General features: G+C 45.2%; 2 protein-coding genes across 2 annotated transcripts in view; one reads left to right on the top strand and one right to left on the bottom strand.

Annotated features, from left to right (window-relative positions):
- STPG1 (sperm tail PG-rich repeat containing 1) overlaps positions 1-9,840 on the top strand; it is a 32,663-nt gene extending 22,823 nt beyond the window's left edge. The window contains exon 9 of the mRNA XM_020800117.3: positions 7,599-9,840. Within this exon, the coding sequence (XP_020655776.3) occupies positions 7,599-7,675 (77 nt within the window). The 3' untranslated portion in view covers positions 7,676-9,840. The remainder of the gene's footprint in view (positions 1-7,598) is intronic.
- Positions 9,841-11,968: 2,128 nt separating this feature from the next.
- The window catches only part of GRHL3 (grainyhead like transcription factor 3), a 52,651-nt gene continuing 43,298 nt past the window's right edge, over positions 11,969-21,321 (bottom strand). Inside the window, exon 16 of the mRNA XM_020800122.3 lies at positions 11,969-13,168. Coding sequence (XP_020655781.3) covers positions 13,054-13,168 — 115 coding nt within the window. The 3' untranslated portion in view covers positions 11,969-13,053. The remainder of the gene's footprint in view (positions 13,169-21,321) is intronic.

The following is a 21,321-nucleotide window of genomic DNA, read 5'->3' as shown; positions in this document are numbered from 1 at the left end:
AAGAACAAGGCCATAGCAGACAGGAGCCTGGATTCAGATGTAACCCTGGGCTTAGGATAGAATGATAAACAAGAGTTTGCTGTGTTGAAGTTTATAATCTTCACTCATACGGCAAAGAAAGAGGGAGGATAGTTCCCTAAGGATATAAGACTGTTTGTTGGTCTGCTGCTAATAAGGCTTTAGTCCTCTCCCCAAAATAACATACACACAGCAGCAGTAAACCTGGTGAAGCATTGCATTGGATGATGCTCAACAGAGGACCCCCAGCGCCACCCGATGTTACCCACCGTCTCCACAGGACCCTTCCTGTGTGACCACTTGGAATGGCAGATTTCCTGGAGCCACGCAGACATATTTCACTCTGTGGCTCCTCACTAACCAAGCTGGGATAGCCCCTGCCCCCCCCACTCATATGTAGGGATTCCCTACCGTCCGTGATCCGCAGGCCCCCTGCTATGGAAAGGAAGCAATATACAAAATGGCAGCCATGTCGGCCTGTCTCACTGTCTGTCCCAAAGATCAAAAAAAGAGAAAGAGAGCAATGTCTTGTGGTACTTTGAACACATACACATTTATTTCAGCATGACCTGCGCATCGTGTCTGGGCAAGTGGATTTTAATCCGCCAAAGCTCACACATATTGTGCCACAATCCGTCTGTTTATGTTTATGTTTGCGTTCATGGAAAGGTATATGAAATCAGACCGGCTGGTGTAATCTCAGTGGGATAAAATACCAGACCCTCAGAGTCAGGAGCTAAGAGTTTGAAGCCCACTGTGGCTCTCAGGGGAAAGGCCGGCTTGTGTGGCGGGCGGGCTCCCAGGGTGGGTGCCTGGTGGTGCCTTGCCATCCGTGAGGCCTCAACCATGCTTCAGAGTCTCTGAGCACTGACAGGAAAGATGGGGAAACGGCATCTGAGACATTCCACCTAGAAAATCCTACGATGGTTGCTGTTAATCCCTTCTCCCCACTACAAACAGGACTCCTTTATTGCGTTGGCCTGTTGACCTTCAATTGTTCAAAGAAATTATTATTTTATGGGACTTGGTTGTTTCCATCTAACTGCTGGATAGCTCAGTGCTTTAGGTCTCTGGAGAACCGGAGGCTGGGAATTCGATTTCACACCATGCCACCCTGACAGAAGCTGGACTTGATGACCTATAGGGTCCCTTTCAGTTGTGCAATTCTAAGATGCTGATTCATGTTAGGTCCCCTAACGGCCCCAACCACATGGGTGGTGGCCGCACCTTAGACCTGGCGTTCTCCCCCGAGCGGAGAGAGGGTGGTCTGATGATGACTGACCTTGTGTCGGTCCCCTTGTCATGGTCGGATCATGGCCTAATTAAATGTAACCTCTCAGTGGCTCTCCCTCCCTGCAGGGAGTAAGGACTTATTTTAATGGTCCGCCCTCAAAGGCTACTGGATCCTAGCCAGGAGGGACAGCTGAGGGGCCTAACGCCGAGGGAGGCCTGAAGAGAAAGAACAAGAAAGTGGGCTTTCTCGGCAGTGGCCCCTCAGCTCTGGAACATCCTCCCCCCAGAAATTTGTCTGGCTCCCTCGCTGGGCATTTTTAAGAGCCAACGTAAGACCTGGGTCTTCAGACAGGCCTTCCCTCTTGTCAATACCTAACTTATTTCACCATCCTCTAGTGTATTAATATTGTTGTTTTCTTTTATTTTAATACAGTATTGTTGTCATTTGGTCTAAATGAGCGGGATATAAACTAAATAAATAAATAAATAGGTGCAAGAGCTGTTGACGGACAAAACAGGTTATGGTGGCTGAACTTTGGGAGTCATCCTTCAGCTCCTTCCATTAAAACAACAGTTTTGTTTTGTTGCTTTCAGACTGATGGCATCTTTTAAAAGTCCAGTGGTGAGGTAATGAAAGGGCAGATGGAAAATGGAGACGACACGGGCTGGCTATTCCCAGCCCAACTGGGAAATGACTTCAAATAGCTTGCTTTCTTCATTGTCAGCCTTTGTCCCAAGGCTGCAATCATATTTTTTATTTTCTGAAAGGTGTCACAAGAGCCACAAAAGTTAAGGTCTGATGATAGCCTCTTAAAAGAACAAAATGTGTATGTCATGTACCATCAGGCTGCATCTGACTTATAACAGTAGAGTTATAAGCTGACCTATAACAATAAACAGTCAATTTGAGTTGGAAGCAGACGTATAGCAATAGACGACAATAGAGTTTTCATGGTATGTCGTTTTACCCTTGCTATCCGTGAGTGACTCTCCGTGGCTGAGAGAGCATTTGAACCCATACCTCCTGAGTGCTCATCCTATGCTTTATCCATGACACCATGCTGGCCATCAAACAATGGCCGAATGGTTATTCCGGATCATCTGTGCTGCAGTCGAACTAGGAGCCACGTCAAGCACGCTTCTCTAGAGGAATTGAGTGGGGGAGTCTCCGGGTGGTGTATAAAACTGTTGGCAGTTTAAAACTATTATTGGTAACAGTTTTAAGGTGCCAACAGTTCTCCTTACCAACCGGTTAAAACTATCCTTTTAGCAGATAATAGAAAATGATTAATTCCATTAATGGTTGGGGGGTCTGATGGGGTGACAAAGGTTCAGATGATTAGATTAGTATATATAATGACAAAGCAAGCCATTATCTTTGTTAAGACCTAGAGAGAGAGTGCTGAGCTACCTAATAATATTGATGGTTGTTGTGGTTTTTTCGGGCTGTTTGGTGGTATTCTGGAGGTTTTTCTTCCTAACGTTCCGCCCGTCTCTGTGGCCGGCATCTTCAGAGGATAGGAGTTAGAACATTCTGGTGTAATGTAGCTACAAATGCTCAACAATCCCACACACAACACTACGTGGAGGGCGTGTTGATTGGCCCTGCCGATCTGTTGTGTTACTATGTCAGGTGGATATTTGAGTCTGAGGAATGTCTCTACCGACTCTTCCAGAAAGGAGTCTCTTTCACACGTCTTGAGCAGATGCAATGGGATCATAGTCCTTGGCTGTAAACCATGAACTTTTTTAAAGTGTTCGGGGTGAGGACTGGAGGCATGTCTATATGATTGTCAGCAGCCAAGTATTACGACACCACCGCGTCTGTTCAGAACTGTCTGAAAGAGACTGCCCGCCTGGAGGGAGGTGATGATTTCTTCTCCCACCTCCTCTTTTTCTACTTTGCCGGTTGCATTTCACAGGGGTGTCACAGGATTTGATATTGGCTGGTGCCAAAAATAAGTGATTCTGTTTCCTACTGGTTGGGCATAAACCCTGCACAAAGACCCTTGTGCGACAAGTTTCTGTCTTTAACGATTCTTTTAACCAAGTTCTGGATAGTCTGCCCACATCTTCCTGCATCAACAGACCCTTCCCTGTAGCAAGAGCCTTTGAGTCTGATGAAGGGTGGCCAAAAAAAATCTTTCTGCAGTTCATGACAGCCATGCTTGTGAGTCCTCACATTATCTTTCCTCCAGTGACTCAGCGGAGTCTCATTGGAGGAAGTAAGCGATACAAGAAATGTGAGCCTAAGCCCTTCTGACAGATTAATGCAGCGCTCAAGACGGAGACAATAGCAGTTTAGCCCAGTATTTACATGATGCCACAGAGGTAGGGCTTGCACCTTCAACGAGGATTTGAAGTTGTCAAGGCAGTGTAAGCCTCCAGTTTCTCTTACTCTGTTATGATCAACAGAAGTACTGTTGCTATGCTAGCTCCTTTTTAAAAAGAAGCATATCTTTTGTTTATTTACTTTATACCGAAAGTTCCAAAGTATCTCAAGAATTTGTGCAACGACGCCCCCTCTAGTACGAACTGCAAGGATTATAGCAGGGAGGGGCGTTGAAAAGTCCAGAAACCATATTGTTGCCCTGGGACCCTTTGAGAGCTGCACAGAACACCAAAAACGAAAGTGGAAGTAGATGGAAGGCTATTCTGAAAAGCAATGCAGGAAGCCATAGGCTGACTATCAGGAAAAAGCTATTAACTGTAAGAGCAGTATGACAATGGAACCCAGGACTTTGGGAGGTGGTGAGTGCAGGAACACTGGTGGCATTCAAGAGAAAATAGGACACCCATCTGTCAGATCTGCTTGGATTTGGATCCCTGCCGTGAGCAGGGGGTTAAACTTAATGGCCTTAGAGGCCCCCTTCCAACCCCATGATTCTCTGATCCTATGATTCTATTTAATACAGAAATCACTGTTCTCAGAAGGTGCACTAGAAACAATTTATTTTTAAAGACTAAAAGAGAAATTTGAGGAAAGGCTAGGGACACAAAAAGCAGACATGTTTTTTTTTTTGTGCAGCCCCAGGTCCACATTTTACTCGGCCCTCTGCTATAGCAACTTTTAAAGGCTGCAATTGTTGCTTGCTGGAAATTTGCTTCCTAATTATGGAGACCTTAATAAGGTTTGTAAGTTGTATGAGGCATGTCAAGGGCTCGCTTACAACTCTCACCTCCCCAGGAGTTTCCATGGTGAAGCAGGAACATAAGACCTGGTCTCCTGCATCCCAGTCTGAATCTTTGCCCACAACAGCTCAATGGCTCTCTTTAGAGGCTACTGTGCTTTTAATTAAAAGCTTCCTGTAGCTCCAGCCTCTTCTTGTCCAGTAAAGTGGGGTGAGGATAGTGATGAATAGCCCCTTAATTAAGCCCCTTCAGTTTCTTTGCACAAAGGAGAATGACGTTATTTTCAGTCACGTTAAATTTGCTTTCCTCCCTCTCTCTTTGTAGCATTTCCGTTATGAAATCGGAATGAAAGGGGCATTTTGCTGCTGACCTCGTTGTGCAAATGCCATTGCTTTTTTTCTCTGTCCTCTCCCTTCCACCACTTCTGACCTTCCGAAAGATGATCCAGCCCAGCCATGCTTCCAGACCCAGAAACTAGGTGCTTTCTAAGAGTCCTAAAGAAATCTCATCGACCTCCAGGGATTAAATCAGAAGCCTGTGTTCATCACAGCTGGCATTTATCCCAGTAAAGGGTTAAGTCCAGAATGAAACCAAACCATCTCAGACAATCCTATTAAAATTCTTCTGTGGATCAAAGTATAAGTCTTTTCATTGTTGCAATCATTCATGGCAACACCAGCTTGTCTGTTTCTACAACCTTTATTTATTTACATTGCTTCTATGTTGCCAAATGTGCAAAATACTTCAGAGTTGTTGTAACATCCAAAATCTTACAATTGTAAAGAATACTTTAGGCACAAAATACTTCCATGCAACTTATAAAAAGATGCAGGTATTAAAACCCAACTTGTGCACAGATACTTAAGTCATGTCATATTTGAGTCCAAACTACTACAGCATACGATAAAATAAAATAGCAAAAAGAATGTTTCAGGTTATATTGTAAAAATACAGGAGCCCGTAGCCTAATAATAGCTGGCTGGATAGCTTAATGGTTTAAGAATCTGGTTGTGGAGGCAAAGATTAGGAATTCAATTCCCCATTGTGCCTCCTATGAGTGGAGCCAACCTGGGTAGCCTTGGGCCAGCTGCACAGTCCCAGAAAATGCCCCCAGAAGAATGGGAAACCACTTCTGAGTATTTTCCACCTAGAAAAGCCTGAAATGGGTTACAGGAAGTCAGAACTGACTTGAGAGCACACAATGATCTAAAAAGGCAGAGAATACATCTCTATGTATTCATCAGTGAAAAATGAAAGCACTGACTTTGCTATGAGAAGATGCCTCGCCAGCATTCTGCAAGGACTTTTTGATTCCTCTGACATTAGCAGTCGGGGTGTTTTCGAGCCACCACTTTGGCAAAACACTTTCTGAGATCTGCTGCCCGAGGATCAGGTGAATGGCATCCTTGAAAGAAACGTAGGAGACACAGAATAAAAAAAGAACACTGCTAAAACATCTTCTGAAAGCAAAGCTTGAAAACTTGACGTTGGGGATGACAATTCCCACAATCCCCCAGCCAGTGGCCAACCCATCTGGGGGAATCTGGGAATTGTAATCCAAGACAAGTAAATCACATCCCCAAGCTTGGTCTGATAGGCTTTATGGGCCTCTCCTCTTGAGACCAGCAGCAACAGCATCTTATAATAATCTTATAATCCTAGAACTGCAGAGCTGGGAGGGACCCCCAAGGATCATCCAGTCCAGCCCCTATCAAGGAGGCACAGTAGGGAATTGAACTCCCAACCTCTGGCTCCACAACCAGATGCCTACACTGGCAGAAATAAAAAGAAAAGCAGTGAGAGTTAGTCACTGTGAAGGCGATGCTGGAAACTGCCTTGAGTTGGCTCTTTGTCGGGCACATGACCAAAGTCAGCTGATGCATCAGCTGAAAAGCAATGAATGACGAGTGCTCACGGGAATGGCGAGAAGGGACCAAGGGTGACTGGAATTGGGAACAAGGGCAGGGTAAAATTCAATTATTCCCTACCCATCCCCGGAAACTAATTGAAACTCCATGCAAATGGCTTTTCAGCTGTTGACAGAGATAGAAGAATTTCCCATAATTATCAAACTGTGGAAGCTGCCAGTTTCTTCCTGTCACTAGCTTGACTTCACAGCCTACAGGAGTTTTCTATCAACCTCCTTATCTAACCATACACCGAGACAGACAAAACACATCGGCTTCATAGGCACTGAAAAAGGGAATGGACCGATGGGTTTTTGAAGTGTAGCCACATGCCCTGGCTATTATTGTTTCAGAGAGCTCTCTTGGGGCGTGTGTCAGAGATCATCATCATCTTACTTGTGGATGAAACATACCTCAGTGGCCCCCATCATCATCGGGACTTTTGGAAACAGTCTCAAGAGACTTCACACAATATTGTAAGCAGTAGCAGATTCCAGAAATAACATAATCAGAGCTACAAAAACTGGCAATACAGTGGTGTCTTGCTAGACGATGATAATCCATTCCACTGAAATCGCTGTCTAGCGAAATAATTGTCTAGCGAAAAGCAAATCGTCATCTAGCGAAAATCAGTTTGCGAAGCAGGGACCAAACATTGTCCAGCGAAATTCCCCCATAGGAATCACTGTTTTGCGAATCGCTATAGCAATTGCAAAAAGTCAATGTCTAGCGAAAAAACTGTCATGTGGGGTAACTGTTTAGCGAGGCACCACTGTATTAGGAACAGCATATGTACTATGTTGATGTTTAACCGATACTTAGGTTTTTGGTTAAAACCTGCATCTGTTATGTAACACCAGTCAATGTTTTTATCATTTTAATTGACTGTACCTGCTGTTTTTGAATAGTAATATTAAATAAACTTTGAACTCTAGAGCTAGAAGGGACCTTATGGTGTCATAGAGTCCATCCGCTGCCAAGGAGACCCAGTGGGGGAATCGAACTCCCGTCTTCTGGCACCCCACCTAAAGCAATGAGCTCTTTGACAGTTCTCCTGGTTGTGATCACTTTTGTGCCTGACATAGGATCAGACTAGCCGAACGCTGCTGCTAGGCAAAGCAGCTGCCTCAGAACAGATATTGCCCATCAGGGATGGCCGCAAATTCCTTGTTATTTAGTCTGTGGGTTTTGTATATCTACTGCTGGAGGTGACAAAAGATGGGAGAGCACGCACAGTAACAACAAGAAAGCCACCGTCTGCTTTTTGAAACCCACCTTGAAGTCCTTTATGTCTGTTTCTCTTCCTAGGGGCCTACGATCTTCCCATCCCGCGGAAACAATCTTTCATCTACAACACCGACAACAAATGGGTGCCGGTGTTATGAAACAATGTGTCCTGCAACTTGGGTTGGCCAACCTTCAGTCTGTCCTGTAATGGTTTGGTTGTGTGTGTGTGTGTTGTTTTGTGTCGCAAGTTCTGCATCACTGTTAAAAAGAGCTCTGCGCTCACTAGCCTCTGAACGAGAAAGCCATACCCACCCATTTAGAAATCCTGTACTTCCTTCGAGTGGGTCCCCGAAGCACTCCCGTTTTGCAAGACGTCCATGAGAAGGGTGTTTGGATTTAAAAACAGATGTCATTTACTGCCGGCTTTGAGCTGACGCTAGATTGTTTGCACCGTTTTTCATTTATAAAAGCGAAGAAGCCCACCATGTACGAGTCCTCATATGCATATGTACATGTACTGTATATTTACATCATGTGGATCAAAATCCACTTCTTCAGACACTTTTGGGTGAGTTTTTATCCACAAATCACACACTTAAACAAGTCTGTTAGTTTTTCAACTGCCACAATATGTTTTCCTTGATATTTCTTTCCCCTGCTTTTTTTCACTTTTATTTTGCCAATATGTGGGGAGAAGGTTGCTGGACTACATTGGCTTTTGTCCTGAACCAACGGAGGTGGCAGAGCTTCGAAAGTTATCTTTCAAAAGTAATTTATTCCTGTTACTTCTTACTGTGTTTGAGGAGGGTTGTTTTTGTTTTTTTTTTTTGCTATTTACAACATTAAAAAAAAGATGTTTTTATTATTTAAAAAACAACTCACCGTTGGTAAGAGAATGGCATAAAGCTTGAAACATTCTGATCAAAGTGTGTCAAAAAGGTGATTAAAATAGCCTTGAAAAAGCAAGAAGCATTACTTTTAACAATAAAGTAACTTCATTTCTATCTGCGGTTACTGCTAAAAGGTTACAAAAATGGGTAACTTGTCACATGTAAGTATGTCATAGTAACTAGTTACCTCCAAGCTGAATGTCTTCATATGGTTTCGGAGGATTTGGTACAACACAGTAAATTGGGGTTGTGAGTTGCCATTTTGGAACAGCTTTGTATTTAATCATTTTATCTAATTGGCACTATTGGCAAAGAAGTGTATGTAGAAGAGTCAGCAGGCTGGTAGGGTCCACCCACTACAGAAAGCGGGCAGAGAGAAGCCCCTTTCTCATCAGCCAGCACAGAAATCAGCAAACTGCTGGCAGGCTAGTAAAAGACTAGTCACATAGGTATTCTATTTTATTTATCTAAAATATTTCTATGCCACCTTTCTCTCCAAAAGGACCCAAGGCAGCTTACATCACTAAAACATACTATTTTGGGGAGTGTATTTAATGTTTCCCAAAGACCAGGGAACTGTGTAAGGAGAGAAATATAGAGGAGAAGAGATAGCGGTAGGTTGCATTGCAACACTGCAGTGTTTTCACTTATGCCTGGAAATATTAGCTTTTCTGCTGTCTGGTCTACAAACGTTTTCCTTAAATCCTATGTGTGTGCCAGTAGAAGGGGAGGTGACTGTGTATGATTGGGTATATAAGGATTGGGCACACAGGACTTACTATGTTCCCATTGATAAAGCAGGTTGTGACCCGGATTCAGTGCAGTTACTTTAATAGCAATAGGTCCTTCTCAAGAATGGACTTGCCATTTTTCTGCTGTAAAAGCAGGATCTGCCACTCTGCCTTTTAAAGCAACCTGGCCTGAGCAAAGTAAGGAAGTAATGGTTTCCCCATCGCTTGATCGCATCGCTAAGGAAATAAAAGGAGATTCTTGCCGTATCGCTGTTAAAGCAACAAGTTCTGTTCTTGCTTTCAGTGGGTGGCAGGCGGGCACGTTGTCTGTTTTCACAAGAACAAAACCAAACGAGTGCTGTGGTATCAGGAGTCTGAATATGGCTGCTGGAGAGCTCAGTGGTTTAAGTCTCTGGACGTTGAGAGTTCGATTCCCCCATTGGGCCTCTTTGACAGGGGCTGGACTAGATGATCCTTGGGGGTCCCTTCTGGCCCTGCAATTCTAAGATTATGATTATCTTTAATGAACCACCGGCTACCTCTGTGGTTTAGGCAGAGGTTGGGCGTTTGATTCCCCTCCTTGGCAGGGTCTGGATTCCATGATGATTTGGGCTCCTTCGAGCTCAGCAGTTCTAAGTTAATTATATAAATTTATTGTGATCTGCAAGTGCCCACATCAAAATAAATTGTTAGTCTTAAAGATGCCATTGCTCCTATGTTTTTGTCATCCCAGCTCGGAAGGGCGGTCACTCAGTGGCCGACCAGACTTGCCAACAGGCAAGCCACTTTCCTCCCTGGCATCTCTAAACTGGGCTCTAAACTTTGACCTTCATCTGAGGACGTGGCAAATTCTTGTGCAAGCCGTCCGGAGCTGTTGACCTAGAGACTGGAAATTTTGCCGGGCTGTACTAACTGAGCACCTTTGAGAGCCGGGAATCCACAGTGTCATGGACTTGTGGACTACGTGCGTTTGTGTCTTGAGTGCAGACCATCATGGCTGTGGCCACCTGCATGCATGGAACTTCAATGCGCCTTGAAGTGAACCTCATAAAAGGTTACTGACTGCCTAACCTCTGATGTTTTGAGACAAGACCGGCAAGGAAATATCCTTTTAAGCCAGGCCAAACCAGCCATTTCCGGTACTCAGTGGACTCCGGCTGCTTCTGCAAGAGCCGTGGGCCATTTGACCCAATCCTTTGCTGCTTCTCCTGTGACCTCAGGTGTTATGTCTTCATTTTTAAGTGACGGGGTCTCAAGGTGAAAAGTCAAAAATGTGGACAATTGCTTTGCTTAGGTGGAGCCTCTGAAAGTTTATCAGTTGGCCTCTATGAAACAGTTGGGTGCAATTCTCCAAAAGAGTGTGTCCCAGTGTGGTGGGGTATCCTCCAGACGTGTTGATTACCCACCACCCCAACCAACCTATTACCATTTGACTCTGTTTTCATAGAGGGAACCACCCTCGCCTTCTTCCTTGAAATGCTTCACCCTATCGCATCCAACTTGCTCCAATAAGTCATTGACCTTTTCTGGCAAGTTCTGCATAACCAGAAAGAAAAAATAAAAGATAGATGAGGCGGCTGCACAACCTGGTTTAGAGAGGACAACCATCTATGTGAAGTGCTAATAGAAGGCAGTCAACTCTGCATCACGGCTACCTCCGATGGAACGGCTCAGTGGTAAAAAATTCATTTAGAAGATGAAAAAGGAAGAGCAGGAGTCTCCCAGAAAGCGTTGAGGCAGCTTCCTATTTTAACAGGAAGCTCAGTCATGTTAGGCCTTCGTGCTAGGCCTTTTTCCAGGTGAGCCCCATTTCGCTGCAGTAGGTGAAGGTCTGTTCAGTGGAATTCCCAAATAAGAGAATTTTAAGAGTTGATGTCCAAGAAATCTGAAGGGCACGTGCCTAATCCCTCCTCAATCATCCAACTCATAATCTGCCTGAACGACTACCCAGGGCTGCCATGAGGATAAAATGTGATGAAAGACAACTGTATACAGTGGCACCTCGCTAGACGAGAACCCCCGCTAAATGACAAATCTGCATAACGATGACGTTTTGCGATCGCTATAGTGATTTGCAAAACAGTGACTTCAATGGGCAATTTTTGCTGGACGTTGATTTGGTCTGTGCTTCGCGGACCGTTTGTTCGCAAGATGGCAATTTCTACAGCTGATTGTCAGCTTCGCAAAATGGCTGCCCTGTGTTTTCCGGACTCATGCTTTGCAGGACAGCCATTTTTACAGCTGATCGGCGCTCGCAAAATGGCTTCCCTATGGGCAATCTTCGCTGGACGACGAGGTGTTTTCCCCACTGGAACACATTAAATGAGTTTCAATGCATTCCAATGGGGAATTGCATTTCGCATGACAATGATTTCGCTAAACAGCCATTTTCACGGAACGAATTATCATCGTCATGCGGGGCACCACTGTATCACAAATCCAGCTCAGTGAAGAAAAGGCAGGATAGAACTAGAGCTAATAAATATAGTTTATAATACAGTATCTACATTCATATTAATTATTACACACAAATGTTATGCCACAATCGCCCTTTGTTGTCTTGTTTTGGGGCCATACCTAAGTACAAGCAATCCTTTTTCCAGTGAAGACCTGGCTTCCAGATGTAGTTCTGCTCCCCCTGAACTGTACCTGGGGAGATGACATCTCTTGAAGCCCCCATGTTCTCTTTTGCAATGTTTGCAAAAGAGGTGGCAGAAAGAAAGAAAAAAAGAATGATTGGTCACTGTAGATGGATTACCTGCAAGGGAATATAGCTGTTCGAAGGGAGAAAGAAATAGCCCCAGCCCTGATTTACACACAGCCCTGGGGGTGCTTTCTGTGTCTGAATCTTTATTACCATATAATATACAAAAAAAAAACAACAACAACAAAAAAAGTAAAATAAAACACAAAGACAACCTGGGGAAATATGAGGCAGCCTGGTTTTGAAATGCTCTACCTTCCTCCATGTCATTTCATCATAAAACACGACATTGTTACATAAAAAGGCACAGCTTTTATATTTATAAAACAGCGGAACAGCGTTGGAAATGTACAAAACAGTTATTCTTGTCGGGTACGTCTTCGGGGGGTTATTTACATCCAGGGCTTCGAGGGCAAGAGGCAAGGCAGTGTGAGGGAGTTTTCTACGTCTGCGGCAGCGTTCAAACATGGTCGGCACGGGGTGCTTTCAGATGAGGCATTTATTACGAAACTGGCCAGCCTCATTTGCAGGATTTTCTGGAGCCAGACGGTCACGTTCAGATGACAGTGTCTTCCATTTCGTAACATTTCCATTTGCTCTCCTTGCTTCTTCTATCTTTCCTCCCCCCCGCCCCTTACCGCAGAAAATCCATAAGAGAGAAAATAGCAGAATAACTGCACCATGTCTTTTGAACGGGTGATGCTTAGCATCCTTCTGGTTAGAAGCGCCCACGGTTTCTTTCCTGTTTGTTTGACCGTTTTGCCTGAACAATACTTTGGTTTTCGCGCATCAAACCCGACCCGTGATGGGTCACAGCTACACCCAGGCTGTCGCTGAACAGCTGCAAAGGGTTTCCAGAGCGTGAAACAATGAAAAGAGGTCAGATTTTTCTTCCCTGGCAAAAGGATCTAAATAATAATAATAATAATAAAAATAATAATAATAACAAAGTATAAAATAATAATAATAATAATTATAACAACAAACTCCTCAATGGACAGCAGTTCCACGTTAATAATGAGAATAGATTTTTCCAGGCGCTCTTCACATGGGGAGCCACGATACTGTCTTTCTCTTGCGCAGAAGTCCCTCCTGGTGGGACTATGTCCATGTTAAACGCTCCAAGCTGGATGGCCGTGACGCAGAGGTGGCGGTACGAACTCCTTCGCTTCGCTAGTGACATCAGAGCATAAGTGCAGCCACTGGAGATTTCAAAGCTCCTTGAGGGTTACCTGGAACTTCTCGTTGGCTTCCACCACGTCAAACAAAAAGGCCATGTGGTTGCTGTAGTGCTGGATGATGTTGTTGTCCATGTTCACCAGGATTCTGGAACAGAAGCAAGAAAAAGGCAAACGGTATAAGAGATCCTGAATTCAAAGCCTTGCTTTCGTAGTTCACCTTAAGAGCTTCACCAAACGAGAGAATTCGGCCGTCTTAGATTGGCGGGAAGGAACATCCTTACAGAGACAGAGCAGATTAAACTAAACATATATTTTTGGGCAGGAAGTGAAGAAAGTGGCCTTTCCAAGATGTAAATAACACACTGGACAGTAGGTCTCTGACGCATGAGGGAAAGTCCCAAGCCTGTATAATCAGGAACTGGGTACGTTATTTTAATATTTCACATTTCTCATCTGCATTGTGGATCGGTCAGTTCATACCCTCTCATGAGCATTTGTTGTCAGCTGTTGTTACTAACTGTGGTTTTTGAGGTATATGATTTTTTTTAAAGGAGTGCTTTACCGTTGCAATGAGTTACCATGGGGGAAACAAGGATTTTAACCCATATCTCCTGAAACTCTCTCCTCTACGACTCACTGGCTTTTTACTCTCTGCACAGAGAAACTTTTTAGGTACTGAGAAGCAGCGGTGGGAAAATGTCAGAGTTATGGTGACGTTTTCTTGTTGTAGTGGATAAGATGCTTTTCACTTAGCTATGAGATTATCAACTGGCCATAAAATCACAGTTTCATGGCCTTGAGGAAGAGTTGTCCATACCACACACTGCAAAAGATGAAACCTTCAGATGGGTTGCTTTCGAGCAGCTGAGGCACTCTATCGATGCCCTAAACCCGAGGTCGTCAACCCCTGGTCCGCGGTCCGGTGCCGGTCCGTGGCTTGAGCCAGACCGGGCCACGGAGACAGACCTTCCACCCCCTGCAAGCACTCCCCTCCCCACAGCTGCTTTGCATGTGCGTGCCAGCGCCGGCGTGAGCACTCCCCCACTCCTTCATGCATGCGCCTGAGTGAAGGGGTGGGCAGGCGTGCAGGCACTTCTGCACATGTGTGAAGGGGTGGGGGAGTGCTCTTGCTGGCACTGCCACGCACGCTCCCCCACCGCCTTGCGTATGCACCCGAGAGAGCGCATGGCCCGTGCAAGCGCGTGGGGCGTGCCCCGCCTTCCTCAGAGGCTCAGCGGGTCCGCAGCCCCAAAAAGATTGGGGACTGCTGCCCTAAACAGCTGGAAGCTTCACAGTATCTGACTGTACCCTTTGAGATAGCAAAGGGTAGCACTTAGCCAGCCGCCCTCAGGCCAAGCGCCTTCAGCAGTGAGTCTCCTTCCTCTCTGAGTTGCCCATAAGGCTTAAGTAACAAAACTACATTTATTTCTTGCAATAAATGTCTTCCGAAGGAGTTCCTTCCTACCCTAGGTCTGTGCAGCTGGCCAGCCCACTTCAGTTGACTGGCCTGGCCGCTTTGCTTCTTAGAAAAACCGGATTGTTCTCAGGCCGCAAGATGTGGCTGGACGGCCACGTTTTGGCCCTTTCTTCCTCTAGCCTGAATCCCTCTTCTAGAGCGTTGCTGCTCCGGTGTTTGGGCGCCAGACACACCCTCCTACGGCTGCCTGCCTTTCTTTTAAACTCAAGCCCTGGCCTGGGGCCAAGGACAACAATGAGCTCAGCTGCCAAGCATGGATTGGGAGGTGCGGGGGAAGGACTCGGGGTGTTCGATGGTATCTCGCTTACTCCGCGGAGAGGACTTCAAGCAAACAGAGAAAAGAGAACTCTTAGCAACAGAGGAGGAGATGTTCCCCGTCTGTCAGGCAAGGGGTGAAGGCTGCGGTTTGGTGGAGAACCTGGGGCGGTTCAGAGACACAGCTGTTTCTTTCAGAAGCCGCTCTGGAAAACCTCAGCAAGCTTGTTCCCATGGATTTAAATCTGTTACTCCAAAACCAGAGGGCCTTATTGCTTCTTCTGTAGACGAAACTAGCCCACGTCAGCAAGTTAACTATGCTTGGCAGCAACTCCTTGAAAGAAAAGGACTGCAATCTTGTCGCAAAGCTTACCTAAATGATATATATATTTGGATTGATGGTAATCCCCTACACTCTAGTGGTGCTACTGAGGTCTCAGCTAGAGATGGGGACGAAGCACTTTGTGCCGGGCCATCTTAATTCATCAGCACGGCACCACAGGCTCAGCGCATTCCCAACACACACACCTCACCAGCTCCTCCACTCACCTGCTGGTGTGCGCTGCTTGTTCCCTCCCCATCGTACGATCTTCTAGTCCTGGCAGGAACACGGACTTCCCTTCTCCACCTCCTCCAGCAACTGCCCACTCAGACGAGGAGGCCAGACAGGGATTCCTGCAGCACCGCCTGCGACTGGGTAGCTGCTGGAGGAGGCAGAGAAGGGAAGTCTGAGCTCCTGCCAGAACTGGAAGATCATGTGTTGGGGAGGGAACAAGCAGAGCGTACCAGCAGGTGAATGGAGGAGCGCTCTGTGTGTGTGTGTGTGTGTGTATGTGTGTGTGTGTGTGTGTGTGTGTGTGTGTGTGTGTGTGTGTGTGTGTGTGTGTGTGTGTGTGTGTGTGTGTGTGTGTGTGTGTGTGTGTGTGTAGGGTGTAGGGTGTAGGGTGTAGGGTGTAGGGTGTAGGGTGTAGGGTGTAGGGTGTAGGGTATAGGGAATGAACGGCACCTGTGGTGCTGCACGAACAAATTATGCGATGACCCAGCATGAAGTGCTTTATGTCCATCTCTAGTCTCAGTTGGATGGGACTGTGAGGCAACTGGGGGGGGAAGCAGAACTGCAGGCTTTAACTAGTTCAGAGCCAATGACTTCATTCACACATAAGCAGAAATCTACGGAATCCTGGCTTATTGCTTGCAAGGCGTGTCTTAGTGCATGGCTCCAGATTGTTTCAGCCCAGTGGGAGGAGCAGAAAGTAACCAGAAACTAACTAGAAGTCCAAAACTGAGTGTTAGCATCCAAACTGGGAATCCTAGTTAATTGCTCCCCAACAAGCTGAGAACGGGAACCGAACTGCAAACATTGTGTCCATGGTTTGAGATCATGAATTAAAGCAGTGTTTCTCAAATTGGGGTCCTAAGATGTTCTTGGACTACAGTTCCCGGAAGCTTTCACCACTTTCTCTGCTGGCTAGGCTTTCTGGGAGTTGCAGTCCAAGACCATCTGGGGACCCAAAGTTTGAGAAACACCGAATTACAGGACAGGTGTTAATGGACAAAGCTCCACTATCCGGTCGGCCACAAAGCTTGCTAGCAACTCAGCTTGTTTTTAATAGAGACTTGGACTTGAGGCTTTGGACTTGGGACTTGGTACCAAAGACTCAGACTTGGGACTTGAATGCAAAGACTTGCCAATATCTCTGGAATAATGACAAAGGTTATAACCAAAAGGAGGCGAACAAGGGACTAAAGAAGAAGATTTTAACAACTTTTGGTTTCTGATTATGAGCGTTGACTTTAAATGCAACTTTCTGGTAAAAGGCACTTCTACTAATATTCAAGGAAGTATTATATGTGTTATAATATTAGATCTACAAGTTCATTTGATTTCAATCACTTACTGGGATGAAAGGCCAAACATTATTATTGGAGGAAAAAGAAGGAAAACAGGTTTTTCCTTTAAATGGAGGCAATGAAGATGCATTGTGACAGGAGAAAGGAAGGACATGTTCCTTGGGAGAACTTAAACTTTTCAAAGGAATTTTAAATATTAAAAACAGGATATCCAGGCAACGTTGGTTGATCTTGTTTGAGCATTTTATCATTTTTTGCTCCCTGCGATGTGTTTTTAAACAGCTTCAGAGGTATTCAGAAACAGACACGAGAGGCACATTTTCTGGGAAATGTAACAATTGGAAAAAATAATTATAATTTACAAGCTACACATATGGCAACTTGTGTCTTTTAATGTGCTGTAGTGACCCACCCACCCACCCCCGTTCTATTCAGTCATCAGCCTCAGCCTCTTAGAACGGCAGAGCTGGAAGGGACCCTATAGAATCAAGTCCATAAGGGGAAAGCTATTTAGAAAGGGAGAAGCCAACGTTTTCCAGGTATTCAAAGCAAGTTTGGATCAAGAGGTGGCAAACCTGCCCTCTTGTCTTCCCTCACAGTTTGTTTATTTATTTATTTATGTTATTTATCTGCCACCTTTCTCCCCATGGGGGGGGGGATCCAAGGCGGCTCGCAACAGATAAAAACAATAAAACACACTTTTACAAGACGATATAAATATTGTATTAAAAATAATGAAAGCTGTATTGCAATTAAAAACCAAGGTTAAAAACAATTTTAAAACTTTTTTTAAAAAATCTGTAAGTTAAAAACCAGTGTTCCTGGATGGGCTGATAGACTTTGACCAACATGAAAACAGAAAGAAAGAAAGAAAGAAAGAAAGAAAGAAAGAAAGGAAGGAAGGAAGGAAGGAAGGAAGGAAGGAAGGAAGGAAGAAAGAAAGAAAGAAAGAAAGAAAGAAAGAAAGAAAGAAAGAAAGAAAGAAAGAAAGAAAGAAAGAAAGAAAGAAAGAAAGAAAGAAAGAAAGAAAGAAAGAAAGAAAGAGGGAAGAAACAGTGGAAAAGCAAGGTGTAAAAATATATATATAGGTGTGTGTGTATGTGTGTGTGTGTGTGTGTGTGTGTCTTATTTTGGAGCTGGACAAGCCTGTGGTTGCTCAGGAATCAGGACCTTTTTTTTGCAAGTCTTGATCTTTTCCATTTCAAAATTTCCCCCGCCCAGGTTGGGGGAAGCTTCATTTTTGTATTTGTATGTGTATTCTGACTTCTGTGTCTCTCGTTACTTTCAGCTTTTATATGTCCTAGCAGCTAACGGACACCACCGTTGGGATAATGAGCTTGTTTATAAAAGAAAGCCTTTAACACACAGCCTTGTTTGGTTTGCTTCGTTTAGGGTTTTACAGGGACTTTTTGTTCGGTGTAGTTTCTATTTTGACCACACAATGGCCAAGAGGAAAATTCAGCTTTCTTTTGGACTCTCGAGATGAGAATCTCCAGCAAAAGTGTACGATCATCACAGGTTTGTCGTTTAGCCTGTGGGTGTGGTGTGATGGACCGCCTCAGGTAAATCTTTAAAAAGAAGAAGAACACAGCTGGTTCTTTGGAAATTAGGGTCCTGGTGGCATTATGAACCCTTCCGTGCAGCGCCATATAAAGAAAAAGAAAGAACGACAACAGAAAGCTATTTTTGCGACACCCTAGGCAATGGGGAGACAGATGCCTACAGGCAACAGTTTTTTAAAAAACTCTACAATTGGCCAAAGAACTGCAGTCTTCCCAGACACAACAGGATTAGAAGGAGGGGAGGGGAGCGTGGCCTCCTGTCACACATATTTTTGGCCGAACAATATGGAGGTGGGGAAGAAAAGATTAGCAACAGTCTAGCACCCAACCCCCTGGTCCATGTCTTTTGTTTTCTCCCCAGACTCAAATGGCAGAAGTGTCATATGAAAGGGTCGGGCGGGAGGCTGCTCAGTCGTGAGGCCTGGAGCAAGATTTGGGTTGAAATGCGTTGCTAGGCTCAAACGGGGAGAGAAAGGCCACTTGAATCCCCAGGTTGAGGAGCCTCCTTCATGGCCAGGTATCCAGAGGCCCTTGTTGCTGTGGTGTCTTTTTAAGAATCAAGAAATCTGGGATCTTGTGGAATAGAATTTAAAAACCTTAGATTTCCCAACCAGCTGGCCCTTGGAGATGAGGCATGGCTTGGTACCGAGAAAGAAGCAAGACCGTGGAGAGTTTATTTGGTGATCCTTCCACAGCCCGTCTATCTCTCTGGCCCTTGTTTTAGGAGGGCCACCCTGTCCCTGTGAAAGCTGGACAGTAAAAAGAGCTGATGGGAAGGAGGGGGGGAATGGTTTTGTTTGAAATGTGGCGCTGGAGGAGTGTTTTGTGGACGACCCGAAAGATAAATAAGTGGGTCCTGGATCAAATCAAGCCCGCACTATCTCTGGAGGGGAAAATGTTGACATTGAGGCTGTCTGACTTCGGGCACATCATGAGAAGACTGGATTCTCTGGAAAAGGCAATAAGGCTAGGAAAAGCTGAAGGCAGCAGGAAAAGAGGAAGAGCAAATAGGAGATGGACTGGCTCCCCAATGGAAGAGACAGTTGATTTACAAGAGCTAAGCAGGCTGTTGAGGACGGGAGACATTTTGGAGACTGCTCGTTCATGGGGCAACCATAAGTCAGACGACTTTACGGCATGCAAGAACAGCAACCACTCTGTCCAAAGATCACAGATCGATCTAATGTGTGTGGAAATACACATTATACTTCTTATGGAATTGGTGTCCTCATGAGGTAAACCATCTAGCCCAGTGGTCCCCAAACTTGGGCCTCCAGATGTTCTTGGACTTCAACTCCCAGAAATCCTGGCCAAAAGAGGTGGCGGTGGTGAAGGCTTCTGGGAGTTGTAGTCCAAGAGCATCTGGAGGCCCAACGTTGGGGAACCACTGATCTAGCCCACCTTCAGCTGCAGGATCAATTGCTTGCGATTTGTTCCTCTTGAATATGGAAGTTTTCCTGAACTTCTTAGCAGCCAACAAGAATGTGAAGCTGGGGTGGAGACGTTTTAGACAACGCTGCCAAATGATGAGGCCCAGGTGGGGTAATATGAAATTCATCGCAGAGGTGAACGGAAAACACAGCCTAAATCTTTGGCTCTAGGAGCTCTGCTTCAAATGGAAAAAGTCACAGTGCTAGACCTTATGAAGGTTAAGGGCTCTGACTATAGCCGGAGTCAGCTGAAATCAAGATGTGGCTTCCCTGCTTAAGACAGCATTTTAACAATGACATAGGGCTATATTTGAACCCAAATTAGTCCCCCCCCCCAAAGTGGGAGCTAACACACACTTTCCATCCAAGACTGCATTGTTCCAGTGTCATCTGCTTTTATAAGCTAAAACGGTACTCTGACTTTGAGATGCCCCGATGACTGAGATAAGTAAAATCTGTTGTAACCTCAAGCAACTGTCTTAGGAGATAAGGAGTATCTGTTAAACTACCAGACTCTGTGACACCTCCCTGATTTCTTTTCCATTGGAGGGCTGGGCATTTTGAATGAGAATCTCAGTGTGCTTGGATTTTTCCAAGCGTTCGAGTGGCCATCCCTCGGATCGCACCAAAAAACCCGACACTGAGTAGTATTTTTCATGGCCCGCTGAAATATTAGAAACAATTGAACATCTGAGTCCAGTGGGAATTCTCTAAGCGGCACTCCCGCACAGCGCTAGATCGGGGCCACCCTTTTGCTTCCGGTCGTAGCTGGAACCTCGTGCACACAGGATGGGGCCCCCGCCCAACGCTCCGGAAAATTAGAGGGAATGTTAAGCTTGAAATTCATCCTGACCACATGTTTGCACCATCAGGATCCAATTTAATGTCCCATGACCAAGATGGCAAGCTTGTTGCATCAGCTTCAGCTATGGGACCTGACCTCAGAAATGTACAATGAATTACTTTGGCTCATCTCTGTGGACAAAGGAGTTGCCAATCACTGGTCTATTCTCTGTTCTCTTTCATCAAACCACAGAGGTTCTGTTTGGCTGGGCGCAGAGGCACACAGGGTTATGGCAATCCCCATATCAAACGAGCTTAAATTTAGTTGACACCCTAGACTCCACCAGATGTTTTCAGACTTCGACCACCCCCCCCCACGGTCATGCAGTGGCTATGATGTATGAGTATTTTAGCCCAGCATAGCTGGGAAGGCATAAGTTTAAGGAAAACCGCTCTAAACAATCTGATCTGGGGCACATCTTCCCTTGTTTTGGTGATCAGAACTTGCTCACAACTGATGTGGCAACCAGACTAACACTCAGTTTCCATCGGCGGGCAGGACAGTTAACATGACAAGAGGAGATACATGCTATTAAACATTTGAGCTAATATCCCAGAGCAGATCTACTAAATGGATTCCTGAACTTTTAACACTTACACAAATGTCATTGAGCCAATGGGTCTGCTCTAGCAATGGCTTACTGGCTGTGGGGTCATATATTGGGGGCTTCCAATTGTCTGTGGCTCCATGACACACCTATAACAAGTCAACACGGAGTTGGTGGCTCTCGCACAAAGTGCAAATCCGTTCTAGGCCACACATGACGGACTCTCCCAGTGCATTTTACTGGGGTCTAAAGCAGCTGTGAGGCCTAACTTGGATCGAGATGGTGAGAAGGAACACATATATAACCCCTGTGTTCTAATTTAAATCATATTT

This window comes from Pogona vitticeps, chromosome 9 (assembly GCF_051106095.1).
Source record: "Pogona vitticeps strain Pit_001003342236 chromosome 9, PviZW2.1, whole genome shotgun sequence".
NCBI classification, from domain to species: Eukaryota; Metazoa; Chordata; class Lepidosauria; order Squamata; family Agamidae; genus Pogona; species Pogona vitticeps.
This window is presented reverse-complemented; position numbering and strand designations above follow the sequence as displayed.